Consider the following 16,930-nt stretch of genomic DNA (forward strand, 5'->3'; position numbering starts at 1 on the left):
CATCACAGAAATTTTGCTCAGTAGCTGAGCATCTACTTCAGGGGTGTCAAACTCGCGGCCCTCCAGATGTTCATGAACTACAATTCCCATCAGTCCCTTCCCACATGAGCATTGGCTCTACTGGCAAGGGCTGATGGGAATTGTAGTTCATGAACATCTGAAGGGCCATGAGTTTGACACCTGTGCTCTAGGCCATAGGTGTCAAACTCTCAGCCCTCCAGATGTTCTGGACTACAGCTCCCATCATCCCCTGCCAGCATGATGCTGGCAGGGGCTGATGGGAACTGTAGTCCATAACATCTGGAGGGCCGCGAGTTTGACACCTGTGATCTACTTGGCAGGCAAAAAGTCCCATGTTTATTCTGTGGCATCCCTGGTGAAAAAGACCCTGGAGAACTGCTGTCAGTCTGAACAGGCAATACCAACATCAGCAGACCAAGAACAGCACATCCCATTTTATTCTGAGCCACAATGCAGCATAATGCTCTCCACTGTGCCACGTATTTAAGCAGTCACTCTGAACTCATGAATTTCATTCCCTTTTGTTGGGGCACTCAGTCTGGAAGGATTGCAACTATGCTCGGGTAGACATATAGCACTTCTTGACTTGAGGTTATGTATGGAATCCTTCTCCCCATACTTTGTGCTGCCCTTTCGCTTTACTCATTGATTCTGCGCTATTTGCCGACGTTCTATTGCTGGCAACTTTCCTCTCATCTGTTAAAGTATCTATTAATATGCCAGGATGTTTTAAAGCTCAGCCAATGATTGGACAATAAACATCCGTTCTGTTATAAACATCCCAACAGACATACATATTAAAAAGTCGGTGAGGAGTCCCGTGTTTTCCATCATCACTTGATGGTCCCATTGTCCAAGCTCACTCTAGCACCACCTACTGGAAAAGAATGTTTGCCATGGTTCTAAGGTTTAGAACAAATTATATAATATATGAATAATGCACTTTCAATCCACTTCCACACTTGTTTGCAAGTGGATCTTGCTATTCCACGCAGTAAAATCCATCTTCAAAGTGCATTGAAAGTGGATTGAAAGTGCATTATTCTGCATGTGCCGAAGGGGCCTGAGAGATTAATAGTCATCATTAAGTGCTGTCAACTAGCAGCTGATTTATGGCGACCCCGTAAGGCTTTTAAGGCAAGAGATGAGGAGAGGGGGTTAGCCATTGCCTGCCTCCTGGGTGGTCTCCCATCCAGGTGCTGTCAGGGCTGACCCTGTTTGGCTTCCAAGCTGTGACTAGCTCAGGCTGAGGCTGCTCAGTTAAAAGACAGCTTTGTGGCAGTTCTGCTGTCCTAGTGATAGACATAGTGGTTGAGAGCAGCAAATTCTAATCTGAGGAACTGGGTTTGATTCCCCATTCCTCCACATGAAGCCTGCTGGGTGACCTTGGGCCAACCATAGTTCTTTCAGAACTCTCTCAGCCCACACAGAGGCAAGCAATAGCTGGACACCTCTGAACATCTCTTGCCTTGAAAACCCTACAGCACAGGTGTCAAACTTGCGGCCCTCCAGGTGTTAGGGACTACAGTTCCCATCATCCCCTGCCAGCATGATGCTGGCAGGGGATGATGGAAACTGTAGTCCCTAACATCTGGAGGGCCGCGAGTTTGACACCTATGCCCTACAGGGTCACCGTGAATCAGCTGTAACTTGACAATGAAGCCAATGAAGTGACTAATAGTGGGACATATGGGGTCAAAAGTCCCCAGGTTGTGGCTGTTTAGTCATGGAGGGGGGAAATCACCCCCCACCCCTCACTACCAGAAAAAAAATTGTTTGGTTGTGGTGGGGGAGGGCAGATTTTGCACTGGGATACATTTTGCCTCAATGCACCTCTGCGTGGTCCAATGCAGAGTTATGCCACTCTAACCCCATTGGTTTCAGTGGGCTTCGAGTGCAGTAACTCTGTGTACGATGACTCATAGAAGTTCTTGGCTTGGCTGTTTTTTTGTTATTACGATGACATTATTTTCCACGGCACGTCCTGCGCTTTGGTGTTTCACTCTACAACCAGCAAACAGAAAAGAGAGAAGTGCCTCGGATAAAACTGACCCCTCTTCTTTCAGATCCAGTTCCAGAAGGAATGTGGGATCGACAGCGTCTGCAATAGCAACCTGCAAATCCAGGCTGTCTTTGTGAATGAGCAGAACCAGATGTTGCCCAGGTGAGGGTCATTTCTAAACGGAGACAGCTGTCCTGGACTTTCACCAGGGTTTACTTTGGGAACCTGTCGTAAATTCCAGAGCTTAGTTACAGGATATGTAAAAAGATAGCAATGGGTAGAATTCTTTTGGATGCACGTGCCTTTTTGTGGGGGGAGGTGGATGATTGATGGAGAATGTTTGGGTGTCATTGATGCAACCTCAGACCATCTTTGAATTCACTGGAACATTAGTCTTCAATCACCATGGATGCCAGCCAATCAATCAGCCAATCGATCAGCCACCTTTATTAGGCATAAGTTAAAATTTTAAAACAAGGATAACCAGAATAAGATCCAAGTCAAAGTGACTAGTGTTTTAACAAAGCAAGAACTAAGAACTCAGAAGAAGAAGAGGAGTTTGGATTTATATCCCCCCCTTTCTCTCCTGCAAGGAGACTCAAAGGGGCTTATAATTTCCTTTCCCTTCCCCCTGCCCCCAACAAACACCCTGTGAGGTAAGTGGGACTGAGAGAGCTCCGTAGAGCTGTGACTAGTCCAAGGTCACCCAGCTGGCATATGTTGGAGTGTACAGGCTAATCTGAATTCCCCAGATAAGCCTCCACAGCTCAAGCGGCAGAGCAGGGAATCAAACCCGGTTCCTCCAGATTAGAGTACACCTGCTCTTAACCACAACACCACTGTTCTTTGCTACATCTTCACTCTGTTTAGAATAGTGATCATTAAGAAGCATCGAAGTCTTGGCCCTTTCGGAGGGAGTGAGGCTTAAATTGATGTGCGGCTCAATAAATGTTGTACACACTTCGCTTCCTCCTCCTCTTTTCTTGTGCAGGATACAGGAAGAAGTCCAGGAAGAAATCAAGCTTGGGTTACCCACCGTGTACAAATGTAGACAATGTGGGATAACCAGAGTTTAATCTCAAGCAGAGTTATGCCTTCCTAGGTCCATTCAAGACCAAAGCTTAGAAGGGTGTATCTCTGTTGAGGATAGGTGGTAGAAAGTGCCATTAAGTGACAGCTGAATTACAGCAACTCCATAGAGTTTTCAAGGCTAGAGACGTTCAGAGATGATTTGCCATTGCCTGCCTCTGCATGGGCAGAGGCAGTTCTGAGAGAACTGCGACTGGCTCAAGATCACCCATCAGTCTTCATGTGGAGGAGTGGGAAATCGAATCCAGCTCTCCAGATTACAGTCTGACACTCTTAACCACTATACCTCACTGGATTGCACTGTTAGTATCTAGATGAAATTTCCCACCAGCAAAACAGTCTGAATTGGCCAACTCTGACTGGTTGAACAGAGTTATGACCAGTGGTGTGATCCAAGGTTCCCTTGGTGGTGGGATTCAAACAGTGGCATAGTGCCAATGGGAGTGGGTGGGGCACAACGGGGGCGTGGCCAGGCATTCTGGAGGCGGGGCATTAATAATTTCTCTGTTACTGTAAAAAACTCTTACTGTAAAAAAAAAGTTCCTAAATTCCAGCTGGTATCTTTCTGTCCATAATTTAAACTCATTATAACAAGTCCTATCATCTACTGCCAACAGAAACAACTACTTTTCCTCTAATTGACTGCCTGTCAAATACTTAATACATTCAAATACTTAATTTTGTTTCTAGAAATCAAAAGAAGGATACTTTCCTTAAACAGGGAACTTTGCCATATTTCTAAAACATGTTTTTAAAACAGCCCAACAGGGAGAATTATCCCGTTTTCTACCTTCGCTAACCAGCCACATAGGAAACAACAGGTCTTTATGATTTTTGGACCTAATGGAATTTCTAACGGAAAAGCAGACCCAATTAGTAACCCCCTCTCGGCACACACAAATAATTAGTAACCCACTCTCGGGAACTGGTGAGAACCTCCTGGATCCCACCTCTGGTTACAACATCATCACGTGCACAAGGTGATCTAAGCCGCACATATTTGATATGGAGCACCAGAGTTAAAAGTGAGTCCTGGGTCTGAAAAACATGAAAAGACAGTTGAGTTACAGGATTCCCTCTTGCAGTTGTTATACCAAGAGGATCGAACAAGCCCTATTGCATTGTAAGGTAGTGGGTGGGTGGGAAACTCATCCGTACCTGCAAATGTGTCCTGACTCTATCTTCTCCGTGGCAGGCGGCATGGCACTCAGGTGTTGCAGTACAGCCGGGAAGTCAAGAAACTGCACTTGAACGTCACCGTCACCAATTTCCCATCAACGCCCACCAACGGGGAAGATGCTCACGAGGCCCTTCTGAACATCACTGTTCCACCTTCTTTGCTACCATCCTCTGTCCGGCCGGTGAGAGAGACCTCCTCTTTTATAAGAACTTTTTCACTGACACAAACCATCCATCTAGTGACTGGGCCAGCAGCTTTTTAGACAGGCAGGGTGGAGAAATGTTGCTTCATGGTTTGTGAAGAATCTTAACATACAGAAGCTACACGGGCAGTCTTAGGGTACTTTCACACATGCAGAATAATGCACTTTCAATCCACTTTCACAATTGTTTGCAAGTGGATTTTGCTGTTGCGCGCAGTAAAATCCAGCTGCAAAGTGCCTTGAAAGTGCATCATTCTGCATGTGTGGAAGTGCTCTTAGTGATCCTGGTTCCCTGGGCAAAAGCCCAGGATGGGGCCCCAGAATCATTTCCTCCACCCCTGCCAGGAAGACCCCCCCACACACACACACCAGGAAATCCTGGCACTAAGTATGAGGCAGCCATCACTCCGCACAAGATGGAATTCACTCAGAGGTGGGATCCAGCAGGTTCTCACAGGTTCCCGAGAGTAGGTTACTAATTATTTGTGTGTGCCGAGAGGGGGTTACTAATTGGTGATTTTGCCACGTGATTTTTGCCTTAGTTATGCCCCTCCTCTCAGCAGTAGCGCGCAGAACTTGAAGCAGTCTAGCAGGAGGTGCACCGGCGTGCGTGGCAGCCTGCGCCTGCGTGCATTCGTTTCCTGCCCAAGGACCGGCGCAGCGGCTGTGTCCTTGCCACAGCCCCGCCCAGGAACACCCCACCCCGGAATGCCCGGCCACGCCCTCGTCGTGCCCCGCTTAGCCCCATTGGCGCTACACCACAGTTTGAATCCCACCACCATGGGAACCTGTTACTAACATTTTTGGATCCCACCACTGAATTCACTGCTTCGGAGAGTGGTGGAGTCTCCTTCTTAGGAGTTTTTTAAACAGAGGCTGGGTGCACATATGTCGGGAGTGCCTTGATTGTGTGTTCCTGCATGGCAGGGGGTTGGACTTGATATCCCTTGTGGTCTCTTCCAACTCTTTGGTTCTATAATTCTGTGTTAAAACATATAAAGGTCATTAACTGCAATGAATTTAACTGAAAGCCAACCTAACTGAAAAGGGCTCTTTCCATTCTTCAGAGCGGGGCATGCACATTTGAGAAGACAGTCCTATGTGAACTGGGTAATCCCTTTAAGAAGAACCAGCGGGTGAGTGGTTTTGGTAGCTTCGAGTGCTCTTAAAGGAACAGGTGTCTGTAGTAGGAGACTCACAAGGCAGTTTGATTCGATGAAAGCATGTTGTTCCCTTTGGTGAATTGTAGGGCACTGAAATTCTGCCCATTTCCTCACTTTACCATCCGCTCCGTATTTCCAGAGTGCTACTGAGAGGCAGCACTCTTATTTCACTGGCAAACACAAATTCTCACAAATGCACATACTTCAGATCATGGGCAGTGACAGTTCCTCAGTGTTGTTCCTCAATAGCATCATATCCGTAGTTATTGAAAGGTAGTAAAAGTTATAACAATGTTTGTTCTTGGGGTGCTGTGTGGTTTCCGGGCTGTATGGTTGTGTTCTAGCAGCATTCTCTCCTGATGTTTCGCCTGCATCTGTGGCTGGCATCTTCAGAGGATCTGAAGGATTTTCAGATGCCAGCCACAGATGCGAAATGGCTATCAGGAAGAATGCTCACTAAAATGGCCATCAACCATACACCAGCTACCCCAGTGATGTCGACGTGAAAGCCTTGAGGAATACAATGTTTGTTCTTATTCATTCATTCGTTCGTTCGTTCGTTTGTTCGTTCGTTCGTTTGTTTGTTCATTCATTCATTTGACACATTTATACCCTGCCTCTCACCCTAATGGGGATGCAAAGTGGCTTACACCAGTCTCCTCTCCTTCATTTTATCCTCACAATAACCCTGTGGAGTAGGTTAGGCTGAGAAGATGTGAATGGGCCAAGGTCATCCAACAAGTTTCCATGGCACCGGAGGGGATACCAACCTGGGTCTCCCAGATACCATTCCATCATTCTTAGCCATTATACCACACTGGCTGTCTTTAAATCGCCTTACAGATATTGCTTGGGGATTTTTGAAGGGCGTGGAATGGACATTTAATGTTCAGGCCTTTGAAACTTGCTCTGAATCTTCCTGCCCTCCTGTACGCTCTGAAAACTGCCTACAGAAACTTGACCTCATGTCTCTCACCTATAAAACGTCATGCTTCATAAGCATTGTGTTTTTCCATTCAAGAGGGAGGGAAGTGGTTAAAAGACAATGTACTCTATAAGGAGCTTTGTCAGCTACAGAACTGTTTAAATGCCTAACAGTAGGATGCAATAGAAAGAGGCACAATTGATGTGGAACATTTTCATCAGGGTTAAAAGGCCCTCCTCTCCCATTGATAATATTCATGAGAGTACTGATGAGCACAAATGCACCTATTCAGCAATCATTGCTTTGAGCAGACTTTGTTTGCCATCCCAACAGCAACACATTCATTATTTGATCCCTGACTGGTTAGGACCAGTTGAGTGGCCAGTTTAGAAAGCAGAGCTCTCAGTCTGAATTGGCCAACTCTGATTGGCTGAACAGAGTTATGACATCATCATGTGCACAGGGTGATCTAAGCAGCACATATTTGATATGGAGCCTCAAAAAGAACCAAATATGACACCTGCGTTAAATTTTAAGTGTAAGATCTCAGGTAATTGCCTTGCACATTTGGATTATCTTGGACACAGAAGTGTTCAAATTACTGCAATGTGGTTCTTTTCCCTCAGCTGTAATAGGTGTGAGATATAAGAAAAGCCTTCTTGCCGAATGATTGTGCCCATGCAGGGACAGCAGTGCTGAAATTGTTAAACACGTTTTGATGGATTGTGCCTTTTATACGCGTATCTCCGTTTATATCACCATTGCTTATGAAATAAACCAGGATGTACTAAGCAATTCTATTAGGCTGATTAAAAGGGTGAGATAACCCATAAAGTGGCTAAATTTGGTATGGAGGATTGCAAAATAAGAATAAGGATTCCGGCTAGATGACATGATTGATGCAGGTATAGATGTTGTTCTAATTGTACGATCAGAATTAATTAAGCCATCTGTTTTGGCTGCAGTGTTCTTTTATATTGTCTTTTATTCCATGCTGGTCTTTGACTGTAAATAAACTGAAAGGGTGATCTCTTATTAGCTGGGATGAGTCTACAGCAATGAAGAAAAAGTCCAGACTTAGGTGGAGGGTGCCAAAGAAACAGCAGATAAGGGGGGGGGGGGTTTAGAAGTAACTGCAGGTCCTTTTGAAGGCATTGCTTTGAGTCATGGTAGCCCTTATTCATGGGTAGCCCTTATTCAAAAGCTAAACACTCCTTAGCACCAGTGTATGTGCACATTTTATAGATGAGTGGGCCATTGGGTTGTGGTGGAGGGAGTCCTTTCCAACTTACAGAAGAAGAAGAGTTTGGATTTATACTCCATCTTTCTCTTTGGCAAGGAGACTCAAGATGGCTTACAAGCTCCTTTACAACAGACACCTTGTGAGGAAGTTGGGGCTGAGAGAGTTCTGAAGAACTGTGACTAGCTCAAGGTCACCCAGCAGGGATGTAGGAGTGTGAAAACACATCTGACTCACCAGATAAACCTCTGCCAATCTTGATCCTCCTTGATCTCAGATTGCAAATGCCTTAGCAGACCAGGTGCTCAGGAGCAGCAGCAGCAGAAGGCCATTGCTTTCACATCCTGCACGTGAGCTCCAAAAGGCACCTGGTGGGCCACTGCTAGTAGCAGAATGCTGGACTAGATGGACTCTGGTCTGATCCAGCTGGTGTGTTCTTATGTTCTTATGCCACTCAGGTGGAGGAGTGGGGAATCAAACCCGGCTCTCCAGATTAGAATCCCCCTGCTCTTAACCACTACACCACGCTGGGGACAAAGCTAGAGATATCACCTAACCCTTGCTGACAAGCCATCAACATGAGCCTGTTCTCACTATCCTACTCCCTGACGTCTTGCCATCGAGGTCACAGTGCAGAGAGGGATCCCTGCTGTGATGACTCTTTGGCCGCAAGGATAACAAGGTTGTGCCATGTTGCCTTCCTTCCAGGCAGAGCTGATCATCACATTTGAAGTTATCAGAATTACACTGAACACCCCGGAGGTCGCTGTTGAGCTGGAGGCCACCACGTGAGTTTTGTTCTCCTCATGACAAGTCCCGACCTGGGTAGCCCAGGCTAGTTTGATGTCATTGGAACTCGGAAGCTAATCAGGGTCAACCCTGACAAGTATTTGGATGGGAGGAATATCAGGGTCTTGACACAGAGGCGGGCAATGGCAAACCACCTCTGAACATCTCTTCTCTTGGAAACCCTACCAAGGGTTGCCGTAAGTCAAATGTGACTTGACAGCAAAAAGTGGGGGGGAGGTGCTGAAAATGGGATAGACCAGTGGTGGCGAACCTTTGGCACTCCAGATGTTATGGACTACAATTCCCATCAGCCCCTGCCAGCATGACCAATTGGCCATGCTGGCAGGGGCTGATGGGAATTGTAGTCCATAACATCTGGAGTGCCAAAGGTTCGCCACCACGGGGATGAACTGTCAGGGAGCCCAGCTGGTCGCTTCCTAGTATGTTGGGGTTCAAGACCTGGCATGTGAGCAAGCTTAGTGGTTGGGCGGGTTACCTGGCAACCGTATTCATGACTAATCCTAGTGTGAACGATTAGTGACCCAGATTTATCCTGATGATGCAGGAGCCACCCTGACTGGTTTCCGAGCCGCCAAAATAACTAAAAAAAATATCCATTCTGGGAAGCCAAAAATTGACCCGCTGAATCACGTGTCTCTGGCAGGATAAGCAACCAATCAGATCTGATGCCGGTGCAGGCAGTCTTGATGGTGGACTATACCGTCGAAGCAACCCTGACGATGTACGTATCTACTGAAGGAGTGTTTTGTTTGTTAAAAAGTACGGGTTATGTTAACAGACATCTTATTGCCATGGAAGATGGGAGACTGGAGGAAGTAGAGGGGTTCCCTGATGTTTTTGAGAAGGTGGGCTCCTTTGTAATTGTAAGAGAGGAGAGTGGGCACTATCATCAGCTGGGCAGTGTAAGGCTGGCCCCGCTGCCCAGCAGATTGAGGTGGGGAAGGCAGGAAGAGACTGCTAGGAAAAGTCTCTACCTGTTTCTCTCAAATGAAGAAGTGGGTGCTAGAAAAAGCTTGGGTGGGCACATTGGTGCCATGTTGGGGATCACTGCCAGACTATAACTGTGTTTCTGAGCACACTCATGATGTTAGGCCGACTTCTTCAGGAGACAGCGGGGACCACTAGGAGGATGGAGAATGGAAGCTGCTAAGTCCTTATAGGACAGTGATGGCGAACCTTTTCGAGACCGAGTGCCCAAATTTCAACCCCAAACCCACTTATTTATCGCAAAGTGCCAACGCAGAAATTTAACCTGAATACTGAGGTTTTAGTTTAGAAAAACGGTTGGATCCGAGGCATGCGTTACTTGGGAGTAAGCTTGGTGGTAGTCGGTGGCTTTGTTTTGAAGCAACTGTGCGACTCTTCCAACGGGTGAATCACGACCCTAGGAGGGTTTACTCAGAAGCAAGCCCCATTGCCAGCAACTGAGCTTACTCCCAGGTAAAGGATCACATTTTAGTTCTTCGCATGAAAATCAATGGGGTTTAACAGCGCTTAACAGGGTTACCTACACTGCTCCCCCAAAACTTGGTCTTAGGTTTAATGCTAATAATTGAGCCCAGTGGCCCAGGCCAGCCTAGATGTGTGTGTGTGGGGGGGGGGGTACTCTGTCTGTGCGTGCCCACAGAGAGGGCTCTGAGTGCCGCCTCTGGCACCCGTGCCATAGGTTCACCACCACTGTTATAGGACATCTCAAACTCTTGTGCAACATAATTGTAGAAAATGGATGTATTTGCAGGAATGAAGGTGCATAATTTAGGTTTAATTCTCTCCCTGGGGTTAGTTGGGATAGACGGGGAGAGACAGAGCAAGCTGTGGACCATCCACCACCTGGGTTTAAAAAACAAAATCGGTTTAGTATCAAAAGATCATCAGGACTGATCCTGGGTGGACCATCATAAACATGTAAGCATTTGTCTCTTCTGTGGCAGAGTCAATCGGTGGCTCCAGTCGTATTTTAGTGGGACAGTCATGGGTGAGTCGGCCATGAAGAGTGAAACTGACGTGGGCAGCCCCATTGAATTTGACTTCCAGGTAAGGACCTACTTTGAAAGGGAAGACTGTTCCCAGCAGAGACCATTCACATCAATGTCCTGTGGGCCTTAAGCTCTGTGGCTTGTATGCCTAATCTGTATTCCGGACTGATCACATATACTCAGAGGTGGGATCCAGCAGGTTCTCACAGGTTCCCGAGAGTAGGTTACTAATTATTTGTGTGTGCCGAGAGGGGGCTACTAATTGGTGATTTTGCCACATGATTTTTGCCTTAGTTATGCCCCTCCTCTCAGCAGTAGCGCGCAGAACTTGAAGCAGTCTAGCAGGAGGTACACCGGCATGCGTGGCAGCCTGGGCCTGTGTGCATTCGTTTCCTGCCCAAGGACCGGCGCAGCGGCTGCATCCTTGCCACAGCCCTGCCCCGGAATGCCCCGCCCCCGGAATGCCCGGCCACGCCCCCGTCATTCCTCACCCAGCCCCATTGGCGCTACTCCACAGTTTGAATCCCATCACCATGGGAACGTGTTACTAAAATTTTTGGATCCCACCACTGCATATACTGAAAGAAATCTAGAGCACATGACATTGTTCCGTTTCAGTAGATCAATGAGCTAAAACTCCAAACACAGAGGAAAATTGTTTCTCCACCCACAATGAATTGATAGGTTTTTAACTGTACTTTATATAACATTTATTGAGTTACGTTTTCTGGTAGTTAGCGGCCCTGAGTAGGCTATAGTCGGGGAAGTCTTGGCTAGAAATGGAATAAATTTTTAAAAAAGTAATAAAAAAAGAACTCTTGTTAAACTTACTTTTTCCCAAGGGTCGCTTGAGCCTTACATTTGTTTTTTTTTAACGTGGCTGTGATTGCACTGCTCTATGTGTTTTAATTTTAAAATTTTGCATTCCCGTTCTCTTGCCTCAACGCTGCTGAACAGGAAAGATAGAAAATAAATATTTGGAATCAATAACAGAGAGCATACAACCCCCCCCCCCCAAAAAAATATTAAAGGTGTTCATCCTTCCAGTGTTCAAACTGGGTGTGAGATCAGTTTGCGTGTCTGTTTCCCCTGAATTTTTAAATAAAAAAGTAAATGCATGATCTCAGCCTGGGAAATGGTACATTCCAGTCTGGTACGTGTGGCGCATGCCATCTGACTAACAAGTGCTCATTAAGCATTATTTTCTCATTAGTTCTTTAAATAGGAAGAGGAGAAACTCACAAGCCTCTTTCCTGGAAAAACAGCTGCATTCTTTGACGAGCCAACAGCGTTTGAAAGCCATCTAGTGCTAATTGTCATTCCCAGTATCCTGTGGCAAAGGAGTTTCACCAGATTAATTATATGTTAAGGATTTATGTGACCCCCGCTGCTTTCCTGTTTCCATTACTCTGCCTGAGTTCTGTATTCATAGAGAGTAAAACAAACAAGGGGAAAAAAATTCCACCTCCATGCCAAACGTGTTTCACAATCTGCGTTCCTTACTTCCACACTGGTCCCTAGTGTAGGCTGACCAGACGTCCCGCTTTTGACGGGACAGTCCCGCCTTGAAACAACTTGTCCCGCGGGTTTTTTCAAATGTCCTGGGTTTTGGAAGACTGCCGCACTGCCTTCTGGGGCTCAAGGCAGTGCGGCAGCCTCCCGCGCGGCCGCAGCAGTGCACGGCCTTCTGTGGCGCTGCCGTTTCCCGCCCTGTGACAGGGCGGGAAATGGGAGCGCCCCAGAAGGCAGTGCGCTCCTGTGGCTGCGCATGCACACACTCCTGTGGCTGCGCATGCACCTTCCCGCCTGTCCCGGTTTGCAAAGGTGACCATTTGGTCACCTTACCCTAGTGGTTTATGCACTAATTTGCTTTTATTGCTCACTCAGAAAGTAGAACTGACCCTCAGCTTTTTATCTGCGTTATTTTGTTTAGGGGTGGTCTTTGCTAATTATCTGTTCATTTTTTATTTTATTTAGTTTATAGGCCGTCCTTCCCCTTATGGGCTGAGGGTGGCTTACAACCTTAACATAAGTTTCGCAGGGCCAGAGGGCTTATTTGAATGGTTCTACGTATTTTGTAATCCGCCTCGAGTTTCAGTGAGAAAGGCGTCCTACAAACGAAGTTGGTAATAATAATTACAGTTCATAATGATAATGTGGCCTTTGTTTTCTAGGTGACCACAAAGGGCGAATCTTTGGGTTCCTTGGGAACCATCACTTTAGGCTTTGAATGGCCTTATGAAGCCAGCAATGGTAAATGGCTACTGTACCCTACAGAGATCTTGGTAAAAGGGAACGAGATCCGGCATTGTGAACCGCCCGGGCATGTTATCAACTACCTCAACCTCACAGTGAGTCTCCCATGTGTCTCAGACCAATTTATTTGTTTGTTGATTGAGAGGTGTTTTATTTAATGACGTGTCATAGTCCTGTATAAAACCAGCTTCAGACCAGAAGCAGACAATTAAAAAAAACCTGGAAAGATAAAGACTTGTTTCGATGTGCTTTTCCTAGATCAATTTTAATTTCAAAGCCTTTATTGGCATAATAAATCAGTTAAATTAACAAAATGCAGCAAATAGCATAATAACAACCAGAGGCGGAGCTACAAGGGGACCGGGGGGTGCACGTTGCACCGGGCGCACGCCTTGTGGGGGGGGAGCAAAATTTTCAGGTTTGTTTTTTGTATTTTTTAGTGTTTTTTAGCTTTTGGCCTGCAGGGGGCGCAGTTTTTAGGTTAGCAGCACCAACATTTCAGGGAGTTTTTGGAGGACTCTCCTGATGATACCAGCTAAGTTAGGTGAGGTTTGGTTCAGGGGGTCCAAAGTTATGGACTCCCAAAGGGGGTGCCCCCATGCCCCATTGTTTCCAATGGGAGCTAATAGGAGATGGGGGCTACTCTTTTTGAGGGTCCAGAACTTTGGACACCCTGAACCAAACTTCACCAAACCTGGCTGGTATCTTCAGGAGAGACTCTTAAAGATACCCTGAAATTTTGATGCTGCTAGCCTAAAAACAGCACCCCCTGCAGGCCAAAAACTTATGAAAACACAAACCAACATGGGGGGCAGCAAAACTCAGATTTTGCACCGGGCTCCATTTTCCCTTTGATAACAACCCCACCGACAATCAAACACTTAGGGTACTTATTTCCAATGCATTATTTCTTGCAGAAAATTTGCTGCTGTTTCACTGAACATGACATCTGAGTTATTCCGTAATAGTGGGATTTTGAATAGGTCAGCTGTTTTCTCTTGTAATGATGGAATACAGACAGAATATTTGGCTCTAATCTCTGCAAATTTGGGACAGAGTATGAGAGAATGACATACGGTGTCCACCTGAGAGCAGGAACAAAGTATTTGATTTTTCGATCCCCTTGTATCTGCCGCTCAGTATTGCTGGGGGAACAATGTTGAATCTTGCGAAGTCAAGAGCTCTTCTCTGTGCAGGAATAAATAGTTGGAGCAAGTATCTAGCCCTACGTCCTTGTTCAAAAGGGCTCCGGTGGCCCAAGAGGAACAAGTCTTTCTTGCCTTCATCATTGAAATCCCCAATTAAAGAGACTGGATTTTAAGGTCTTCTAAGCATCTGAAATTGAGAGAGAATAGAAACAATCAATCTGGATGGCTTCTATTTTCTTTTCTAGGTCATCCTTACCCAACCCCACTTTTGAAGGGGTTGTCCCTTCTGCCTGTCCCACTGATCTGTGCCCGTCACCCTTCCATGCTACCTCTGATAGTTATTGCTGCCCCAATTACAGTTGCCATGTTCCCTGTGAACGCTAAACAAGCAAACACAGATGCTTGATACTTCAACCGCCTCAGGAAAACCACTGTGGCTTCTGCCGTGTTCATTTGGGCAGAGCAGATGTGACAAAAGATGGAAAAGGGGGGAAGATGACCAGTTCCTTCTACCTTTCTAGCTACTGGATGGTGGCAGCGCGCGTCGGAAGCGAGAGCTGGAGGCATCTCCAAAACCTGAACTTCCTATCACCTTGGCAGCTTCAAAGAAAGCCAAATCGGAAACGTTTCTGGTGAGCCCAGCAGCTGACATGTTTTTCCTCAGCTCAGAAGACCTTTCATTGGTGGTTTTTGTCTCCTTTCAACAGAAGGAGAGAGAAGAATAAAAGTCTGAAGCAAATATTGGGCCACTCCAAGCTGGTGGCTGTAGTCGTAGAGGGGCTCCAGGCCTGGTTGCCTGAGGGAAGCAGTGTGAATGTGTACTCCAACATGGCACCCAAAGGTGCTGTGGTTCCTTCCAGTATATTTCATGATATCCAGTTGCTGCTTTTGTCTTTAGGGATTAAACCCAAAAGAATTCTTATTTATGTTTTGGGGTTTAGAAACCTTTTCCTGTGACACCCCGTGGAGCAAATCCTCCTCGGGGAGCAGCAATTGTGTAGTGGTTAAGAGCAGGGGCACTCTAATCTGGAGGAACCGGGTTTGATTCCCTGCTCTGCCACTTGAGCTGTGGAGGCTTATCTGGTGAACTATATTAGCTTGTGCACTCCAACACATGCCAGCTGGGTGACCTTGGACTAGTTACAGCTTTTCGGAGCTCTCTCAGCCCCACCCACCTCACAGGGTGTTTGTTGTGAGGGGGAAGGGCAAGGAGATTGTAAGCCTCTTTGAGTCTCCTACAGGGGAGAAAGGGAGAAAGGGGGAGAAAGGGGGAGAAAGGGGAGATATAAATCCAAACTACTACTACTACTACTACTCCTTTTCCTCCTCCTCCTCCTCCTCCTCCTCCTCCTCATTATTATTATTATTATTATTATTATTATTATTATTATTATTATTATTATTATTATTATTATTATTATTATTATTATTATTATCCTGGCTTTTCTCCTCCAAGGTCCTCCAAGGAAGCCTTTACATCTGAAATAGAACACTCATTCAAAAACAGCTGCCTCAGTTGCAAGAGGGCACTTGGTTTGGAACCTGTTGGACATTTTGTTCAGTGGCTGTGACCCTGTGGCAGCCATTTTGTGATTTCTGTTTTATGCAGTCTGAGGAATAACAGAAGTGTGGAATTCAAAAACCAGAATGGAGCTTGCCTCCATCATACTTTCCTGACCTCCTTGGGCAGGCAGGCAGGCAGGTCCACAAGAGGGGAGCTACAACAGCAAATGCTATATATGAGCAGCTGTTGCTCTTGCTCATTTGCAAAATGTTCATCCCTGAGTTGGCTTAGATCCAGAAGGGCTTATTTATGGACTCCCAACCAATCAGGAATCCTGACTGTCGCATGATTTTTTTTGGGGGGGGGAGGGGGGGATTCCTAAACAGCCTTTTTATGTTGTTTTATGTTGTTATCCGCATTTGTTAAATTCTTAGCATGCAAACATACCTTCTTCTCGCAGGTATAGCCATGATCCATTAGATTTGTTGACTGCATGATTCTTCAGGCACAACCTCTGCAGCTTATGCATTGTTGTGTCCTCATCCCCATAGTTTAGCTCATTTTGACAGGAGCCTCTTGCTTTTAAGAGCGTCTTAACAGGCAGACGTGTAAGAGATGCTGCTTTCCCTGTCTCTGTACCTTTAACTGAAGGAGAAGTTCTCCGGTTGAATTTTTGCCTGCCACAAAGCTGTTAAAGGCACACAATCCAAGCCTTTAAAAAAGGTATTCCACATAATCATAGTGCTCTGGGTTAGCAAAAGACTGCTGGTAACAATCCTTGGAGTTCCTTGGAGTACGCAGCAGTGGCGTAGGAGGTTAAGAGCTTGTGTATCTAATCTGGAGGAACCGGGTTTGATTCCCAGCTCTGCCACCTGAGCTGTGGAGGCTTATCTGGGGAATTCAGATTAGCCTGTACACTCCCAAACACGCCAGCTGGGTGACCTTGGGCTAGTCACAGCTTCTCGGAGCTCTCTCAACCCCACCCACCTCACAGGGTGTTTGTTGTGAGGGGGGAAGGGCAAGGAGATTGTAAGCCCCTTTGAGTCTCCTACAGGAGAGAAAGGGGGGATATAAATCCAAACTCTTTCTTTCTTTCTTTCTTTCTTTCTTTCTTTCTTTCTTTCTTTCTTTCTTTCTTTCTTTCTTTTCTTTCTTTCTTTCTTTCTTTCTTTCTTTCTCTCTCTCTCTCTCTCTCTCTCTCTCTCTCTCTCTCTCTCTCTCTCTCTCCACTCCCTCCCTTCAAGTCTCTATGCATATGTATGCAGCTTGCTAGTGACCAGGTAGGAGAGGAGGGCAACAGCCCCAAAATCTCAAGTCCGGCTAGCCTTCTTTGGGTTGATTTCGGCCGGAAAGGCATCTTCTAGGTAAGGAGTAGTGAAGTAGATGGAGAAAGAGCTGGGAGCCCTATCATTAC

General features: G+C 46.2%; 1 protein-coding gene across 3 annotated transcripts in view; it reads left to right on the forward strand.

Annotated features, from left to right (window-relative positions):
• The window catches only part of ITGA3 (integrin subunit alpha 3), a 101,028-nt gene that overhangs the window by 69,106 nt on the left and 14,992 nt on the right, over positions 1-16,930 (forward strand). For all 3 annotated transcript variants that reach the window (XM_048517685.1, XM_048517686.1, XM_048517687.1), the window contains exons 14-21: positions 2,088-2,185; positions 4,308-4,473; positions 5,562-5,630; positions 8,531-8,610; positions 9,276-9,353; positions 10,564-10,666; positions 12,783-12,959; positions 14,534-14,644. In XM_048517685.1, coding sequence (XP_048373642.1) covers positions 2,088-2,185; positions 4,308-4,473; positions 5,562-5,630; positions 8,531-8,610; positions 9,276-9,353; positions 10,564-10,666; positions 12,783-12,959; positions 14,534-14,644 — 882 coding nt within the window. The remainder of the gene's footprint in view (positions 1-2,087; positions 2,186-4,307; positions 4,474-5,561; positions 5,631-8,530; positions 8,611-9,275; positions 9,354-10,563; positions 10,667-12,782; positions 12,960-14,533; positions 14,645-16,930) is intronic.

This window comes from Sphaerodactylus townsendi, linkage group LG15 (genome assembly GCF_021028975.2).
Source record: "Sphaerodactylus townsendi isolate TG3544 linkage group LG15, MPM_Stown_v2.3, whole genome shotgun sequence".
Classification (NCBI taxonomy): Eukaryota; Metazoa; Chordata; class Lepidosauria; order Squamata; family Sphaerodactylidae; genus Sphaerodactylus; species Sphaerodactylus townsendi.